The sequence below is a fragment of the Marmota marmota genome, unplaced genomic scaffold (genome assembly GCF_001458135.2).
Source record: "Marmota marmota marmota unplaced genomic scaffold, marMar, whole genome shotgun sequence".
Lineage (NCBI taxonomy): Eukaryota > Metazoa > Chordata > Mammalia > Rodentia > Sciuridae > Marmota > Marmota marmota.
The window spans coordinates 6,039,227-6,046,948 of NW_025999924.1; the positions used below are offsets into that span (position 1 = coordinate 6,039,227).

At 39.9% G+C, this 7,722-nt stretch overlaps 1 protein-coding gene across 1 annotated transcript; it reads left to right on the top strand.

Annotated features, from left to right (window-relative positions):
• Positions 1 to 1,229: 1,229 nt before the first annotated feature.
• On the top strand, positions 1,230 to 3,178 carry LOC125615737 (nodal homolog). The gene is made up of 2 exons (XM_048799980.1): positions 1,230 to 1,880; positions 2,247 to 3,178. Exons 1-2 carry the CDS (start codon positions 1,470 to 1,472, stop codon positions 2,391 to 2,393), a joined length of 558 nt encoding a protein of 185 aa, XP_048655937.1. The 5' UTR covers positions 1,230 to 1,469; the 3' UTR covers positions 2,394 to 3,178.
• The last annotated feature ends 4,544 nt before the right edge of the window (positions 3,179 to 7,722 follow it).

Below are 7,722 nucleotides of genomic sequence, written 5' to 3' on the forward strand. Positions count from 1 at the left end.
TCAGACCCCACTGACTCATCAGAAGTTCTGGCAACAGGGCCCAGCAATCTCTGTTTTAACGAACACTCTAGGTGATTCTAATGTTGGCTAAGATTGCTACTCTGGAGGATACAAAATTGGGTTAGAGTGTTTGTAACTTTTAAACATCCTTACCTGTCTTTGTTGCTAGCATTTGGATTGACACATTCTGTTAGTGCACATCTTCTACATAAATGTATCTGTCTACTAATTATGTCTTTGTACTTACAAGTTTAATTAGAGAAACCCTCTACATTATCACTGCTTGCACCTTCACACTGTAAGCCCAGTAGGTAATGAAGTTGTTTCAGGAGTGTCAGATTCTCTCACCTGAATTAAATGGGTGCATAATCAGTCCTAGGCTGCAGGGATTAGTATAGGGCCCACACATGGGCAGTTGGTTATTTAAAGACAATGAAGCGGGCAGACCAGCATCTGAGGGTGGCGCCATGGAGGGTGGTAGCAGCAGGAGGGGTAGCTCATGGCTTGTTACTGGGCTTTTGACTCTGGGGCTTTGGTGCATGCATTTTAACTGCGTGGAATCATTGGATTGTCACAGTAGGATTCTGCCTTCCCATGTGAAAGAGATTTTTTCTGCCAGGCAACGTGGCTTTACCCTTACATCTAAAAGTAAGTAGAAGAAGCTTTGTCCTCTAATGGCAAGAGATTGTTCCAGGAGCTGCCTGCCAGCATTTTGTAGGGCAAATAGGAATATGAGTGTAAATCATCAGATATTTGGGCCTCCTTGGGGTAGAGCAAGGGGCAGGAATCTGTTTCAGTCTCACCTTGGCACTTTTCATAGGTAGGTCTGTCCTTGAGCTTAATGTTCTAAGTAGAAGGATGTTCTAAAGCATGGAATGCACAACTGGTAACCAGGGCAACTACAGTGGACTAGGAGGCACGAGAGGGCAGGTGGCTTGTCTTGAGTCATAGTGACTGGGATGGTCGTCACCCCTAGGGCTGTCATTCTCAGACTTAATTCCAGTGGTGGGGTGATGTGTGTAGAGGAAACTAACTCCTAGTTGCTGTGGAATCAAGGCTGGCTTTATAGATGGGTAGACACAGCTGAATCTGCTAAGTAACTGCCCTGTCCTGCAAGGTTGGTAGATAGGGAGCAAGAAATGGGTAGGGAGGCTTTTAGTAAGGTTTCTCTGTGGGAATCTGTGGTAGCAGCCTCCTGAAGCTTCCCCTTTTCTTTCCCCACAGGCATCCAGTTCCTGCACAGTTACTGGCTTCTCCATTTTGAGGCAGCTCACTTCTTGGGGATTTCCTCAATACAGCTATGGGCCTGGGTGCCAATTGCTCCCCATGGCACTGACCTTATTCTAGAGTTCAAGGACCACCAAAGGGGTCCCCAAAGAGTCCTTCTGGGCTCTTTCCCCATTATCTTACCATCCTATCAGTCAGAGAGAGGATCGTTATTGGAGATCTACTGTTTACTAACGTATTGGATGGAGGTGGTACCTGCTCTCATGGCAGAGGGAAAGACCTCATCCACTGATACTGCAGACGCCAGCCTGAATGAGTGTTCCAGAACCCAAGAAAAGCGAGATGTGGTGTTGCTGTTCATATCCTTGTTCCATGCACAACCACCTCTGTTTCACCTGCCTCATATCCAGGAGCCCTTTATCCCTAATGTGGAACAGCTGATTCTGGGCCAGAATCACAGGCAGGTAGACCATGGCCAGGCTCAGTTCCCAGCAGGAAAGCTCTGTCACCTGCAGGATCACAAAGTGAACCTTCACAGAGCTCTCTGGGGTGAGTGCATTGTTGCACCCAAGACTTTCAGCTTCCCTCGCTGTCAGGGGACCTGCCTGGCTCTGACCAGTGAGCCCCATCACTCCAGCTCTGAGTGCTACAAGGTAAGATGTGAAACTTTGTTCTCTTCTGGGGATATTTTGGGAAAGGACAAATGCTCAACTCTCTAGGCCTGTCTCCTTTTGTGTCAAAGAAGTCAATGAAAGTGGCTCTAACATAATCCAGTACTCATGTAATTTTGTCATATCTTCTCCCATGGTGACCTCATGCCCTATCCTCATTGTCCATAAGAAACAACATCAATTTCCTAACAATTGTTTTTAAGTAGCCCTAACCTAGAGACTTCCCATGCCCTCCTTCTCCTTTCCCATTTACCCCTGTCAAATCTACTGATGTTCCTAAGGATGAGGCTCTGGCTGTAATAATGCTCATCGCCTGTTCTTTTTTTTTTTTTTTTTTTGCCTCCACAGAAGGAGGCACCTACCTGTTCCTGGCTCTTCCAAGTCTGTGGTCCCATCAAGATGAGGCTTTTCTCCTTGATGGTCCAGGATGATGAATACAAGATGAGCGTGCACTTCCTGAACACATCCCTGATAGAAAAGTGTGGCTGCTCCTGAGATACCCTGGAGGCTCTTGTGGGTCCCATACCCACTCAAATCTCAGGACTCTAGTGAGGGACTGGGGTTGACACTGGAAATAACTAGAGTTCTTTGGAGGGTGAGGGGATTCGACTTTATTTTTCAAAGCCCAGTAAGAAGGATGGCATTATGGTAGTCACTCTGCCTTGGCCACTTTTCTTTGACATGGGCAGAAACCTTGTACTGCTATTCTCAGACATTCCTATTCCTAGGGCTGGGCCTATTAGTTGTCCAGACATCTGAATATTGCTCTGTCCTGGATTATGTCAGTGAGCCATGCTTCATGGAGGCCACTTAAGTGGGAAAAGAGGAACCAAAATAGGTGGGTGTGTTCTTGGGTTGGAGCTAAAATGGTATTGGTTAAAGGGAGCATTTTCAGATCCTTCTGGGCTATTCTGCCATTGTCCTGCTCTGTACCACAGGCCTGGAGCTGGTCCAAAGCTGGCCTAGGCCTTGGAATGTTGCTTCCTCCCCACCTAGCTTGCCTGGCTTCTTCAGTGAGTGAAGGCTGTGTCCGAGGGAGTGTCCTGTCACAGGCTATGCATGGATTCAGGGCACCAAGGCCTTCACAACTACCTGGTGAGAGTTGGATCAGAGCCTGGATGTTGCTGGGAGTGGAGGATGTCACTTGAGACTGATCTTTGGTGGAGGGGGTCTTTGGACTCATGGAAGGATTAAGTCCTTCATTATTTAAGGCACTTCCTGCCTGATGACTTCAATGATTAGCTTTATTTACTCTCTTCAATAAAACTCCACTAACATCATTGTTGGTCTTTTTTATTTTTATTTGTTCTACTTGGTTGTACATGACAGCAGAATGCATTTCAATTCATCGTACAGAGTGCAACATTTCAATTCTCTGGTTGTACACGGTGTAGAGCTGCACATTCTTCGACATTCTACAATCATCCATGTACCTAGGGTAATGATGTCATCTCGTTCTACCATCTTTCCTACCCCCCCACCATAACCCTTCTTCACCCTCCCCTTTTCCCAGTCCAAAGTTTCTCCATTTTTCCCATCCCCCCCCATCATAGATCAACACTTACTAATCAGAGAAAACATTTGGCCTTTAGTTTTTTGGGATTGGCTTATTTCGCTTAGCATGACATTCTCTAACTCCATCCATTTACCTGCAAATACCAAAATTTTATTCGCTTAATGCTGAGTAATATTCCATTGTGTATATATACCACAGTTTCTTTATCCATTCATCTGTTGATGGGCATCTAGGTTGGTTCCACAGTGTAGCTATTATAAATTCAGCTGCTATAAACATTGGTGTCACTATGTCACTATAGTATGCTGATTTTTTAAGTCCTCTGGGTATAGACTGAGGAGTGGGATCGATGGGTGAAATGGTGGTACCTATCCAAGAGCATGGGCGATCTTTCCATCTTCTAAGGTCGTTTTCAATTTCCTTTTTTAGTGTTCTATAGTTTTTATTGTAGAAGTTTTTCACCTCTTTTGCTAGATTGATTCCCAAGTATTTTTTTTTTGAAGCTATTTTGAATGGGGAAGTTTTCCTAGTTTCTCTTTCAGAGGATTCATCACTTATGTATAGAAATGATTTATGGGTATTGATTTTATATCCTGCTGATTCATTTATTCTAGAAGTTTTCTGGTGGAATTTCTTGGATCTTCTAAATATAGAATCACATCATCGGCAAATAGTGATAGTTTGAGTTCTTTTCCTATGCATATCCCTTTAATTTCTTTTGTCTGATTGCTCTAGCTAGAATTTCAAGGACTATATTAAATAGAAGTGGTGAAAGAGGGCATCCCTGTCTTGTTCCAGTTTTTAGAGGGAATGCTTCCAAGTTTTCTCTATTTAGAATGATGTTGGCCTTGGGCGTAACAATAGATAGCTTTTACAATGTTGAGATATGATCCTACTATTCCTAGTTTTTCTAGTTTTTGAACATGAAGAGGTACTGTATTTTATCAAATGCTTTTTCAGCATCTTTAATAAGTCTATTGATGTGATATATTACATTTATTCATTTCCATATGTTGAAACAATCTTGCAGTTCTGGGATGAACCCCACTTGATCATGGTGCATTATCTTTTTAATGTTTTTTTTATGAGATTGGCCAGGATGTTTTTTGAATTTTTGCATCTATGTTCATTAGGGATATCGGTCTAAAGTTTTCTTTCCTTGATTTGTCTGTCTGGTTTTGATATCAGGGTGATGCTAGCCTCATAGAGTGAGTTTGGAATGGTACCCTTCTTTTCTATTTCATAGAATAATTTGAGGAATATTGGTATTCTTTTTTGAAGGTCTTGTAGAACTTGGCTGAGAATCCATCTGGTCCTGGTCTTTTCTTGGTTGGTAGGTTTTTGATGGAGTTTCTATTTCCTTGCTTGAAATTGATCTGTTTAAATTGTGTATGTCCTCCTGATATGTTTCTAGAAATTTGTCAGTGTCATTGAGATTTTCGATTTTATTGGAGTATAAATTTTCAAAATACTTTCTAATTATCTTCCGTAATTCTATAGTGTCTGTCATGATATTTCCTTTTTCATCACAAATTTTAGTTATTTGAGTTTTCTCTCTTCGTTAGCATGGCTAAGGGTTTACCAATTTTATTTATTTTTTCAAAGAACCAACTTTTTTGTCAATTTTTTGAATTGTTTCAATTTCATTGATTTCTGCTCTGATTTTAATTATTTCCTGTCTTCTATTAGTTTTGGTGTTGATTTATTCTTTTTCTAGGGCTTTGAAATGTAATGTTAGGTCATTTATTTGTTGACTTTTTATTATTTTAATGAATCAGCTCAATGCAAAGAACATTCCTATTAGTATTGCCTTCATGGTGTCCCAGAAGTTTTGATATGTTGTATCAGTGTTCTCATTTAACTCTAAGAATATTTTTTGTCTCCTTCCTGATGTCTTCTGCTGCCTATTGCTTCAATATCATATTGTTTAGTCTCCAGGTGTTGGAGGAGCTTCTATTTTTTATTCTATCACTGATTTTTAGTTTTATTCCATTATGATCTGATAGAATACAGGAATACAGGGTAGTATCTCTATTTTTTTTTGTATTTGCTGAAAATTGCTTTGTGGCATAATATATGGTCTATTTTAGAGAAGGATCCATGTGCTGCTGAGAAGGTGGTGTATTTGCTTGATGATAGATGAAATACTCTTTATATGTCAAGTCTAAATCATTGATTGTATTATTGAATTCTATAGTTTCTTTTAGTTTTTGTTTGGAAGATCTACCCAGTTGTGAGAGGGGTGTGTTAAAGTGACCCAAAATTATTGTGTTGTGATCGATTTGCTTCTTGAAATTGAGAAGGGTATGTTTGATATACATAGATGCTCCATTGTTGGGGCATAGATATTTACGATTGTTATGTCTTGTTGATGTATGTTTCCCTTAAGCAGTATGAAATGTCCTTCTTTATCTCTTCTAACTTTGGTTTGAAGTCCATTTTAACTGATATTAGGATGGAAACCCCTGTTTATGTGACCCATGTGAGTGATATGTTTTTTCCCCCATCCTTTCACTCTGTGGATGTCTTTTCCTATGAGATGAGTCTCTTGAAGGCAACATATTGTTGGGTCTTTTTTTAAAATCCAATCTGCCAGTCTGTCTTTTAATTGAGTTTAAGACATTTACATTCAGGGTTATTATTGAGACATGGTTTGTATTCCTGGTCATTTTGCTTTATTTTTGTTTTTTAACTTGACTTGGTTTCTACTTTGATTGGATTTTTCTTTAGTGTAGTTCCTCCCTTTGCTGATTTTCATTTCCTCCTCATGGAATATTTTGCTGAGAATATTTTGTAGTGCAGGCTTTCTCATTGTAAATTCTCTAAAGTTTTGTTTTTCCATGGAACGTTTATATTTCATCATCAAATCTGAAGCTTAATTTTACTGGATATAAAATTCTTGATTGGGCATCCATTTTCTCTCAGAGCTTGGTATATGTTGTTTCATGATCTCCTGACTTTGAAGGTCTTAGTTGAAAAATCTGAGATACAAATTGGTCTCCTCCTATGTGACCTGATTCCTCTCTCTTGTGGGCTTTAAGAGTCTATCCTTATTCTATATGCTAGGCATTTTCATTATAATGTGCCTTGGTGAAGATCTGTTGTAATTTTTTACATTTGTGTCCTGTAAGCCTCTTGTATTTGATTTTCCAATTTATTCTTCATGTTTGGGAAATTTTCTGATATTATTTCACTGAGGAGATTGTGCATTTCTTTGATTTGTATCTCTGTGCCTCCTCTATCCTGATAATTCTTAGATTTGGTCTTTACATGTTATCCCATAATCTTGAAGGTTCTGTTCATGGTTTCTCACCGTCTTCACTGTGTGGTCAACTTTATTTTCAAGATTATATATTTTGTCTTCATTGCCTGAGGTTCTGTCTTCCAAGTGATCTAGTCTGTTGTTGATGCTTTCTATTGAATTTTTTATTTGGTTTATTGTTTCCTTTATTTTAACGATTTGTTTCTTTCCCCCAGAGTCTCTCTTTCTTGAAATAATCTTTTGTTGCCTGTATTTTCTCTTGTATCTTTGTTGAATCAATCAATTGTATTTACTTTCAATTCGTTCTTTGCTTTGCAGATCATTTTAATTATGTGCATTCTGAACTCCTTTTCTGATGTTTCATTTACTGTGCTGTCAATGGAATCTATTATTGTATCAGCTTGGTTTGTTTTGGGTACTTTCTTCCCTTGTTTCTTCATGTTGTCTGTGTGTCTTCCTCTCGGACGGTGTGGATTCAAGGTACATCTTGTAGTGTCCCTGTAGGTTATCAATACCTTGCCTGCAGGAACCTGGATGATGGTCTTGTAGGTCCTGGCTGTTGTCACTAGATGGAAGCCAACAGGGAAAGCCACCCCACACATTGGTGGATGGGGCCACAGCATAGTCGCTCTCTTCCTACCGTGCAGCAGCCGGGTTGCCTTTTATTTTTGATCTCCATCAATGTCTTAGCACCTCTGAAGGAGAATGGGTGAATGTACATTGAGTTTCAAGCCTTCTTGTCAAGGATCATGGAAAAGAGAAGCAACTTGAAAGCTCTTTAAAAGAAATGCTTGTCCATTTTAACATTTACTCACATGACTTCTGGTTTTTGATTCTAAAACCTAGCTACAAAATGAGACACAGGGAAGTACTTCAATGTGAATGTTAATGCCCAAATTACTTGCTAGCTATTGGTGCAGAAGAGAAACTGAAAGTTCATGATGACACTTTGCATCTTAGTCACATGACTTGATCTGTCTTCACTCCTTAGAAACGAAGGAGAAGCACATCAGTGAAACTTATAAATGGTCTTACACTAAGACACT

Coding starts and splice junctions, on each gene's coding strand:
- LOC125615737 (XM_048799980.1), top strand. CDS start 1,470: ATGGAGGTGGTACCTGCTCTCATGGCAGAGGGAAAGACCTCATCCACT. Junction 1,881..2,246: donor CCAGCTCTGAGTGCTACAAG/GTAAGATGTGAA, acceptor TTGCCTCCACAG/AAGGAGGCACCTACCTGTTC.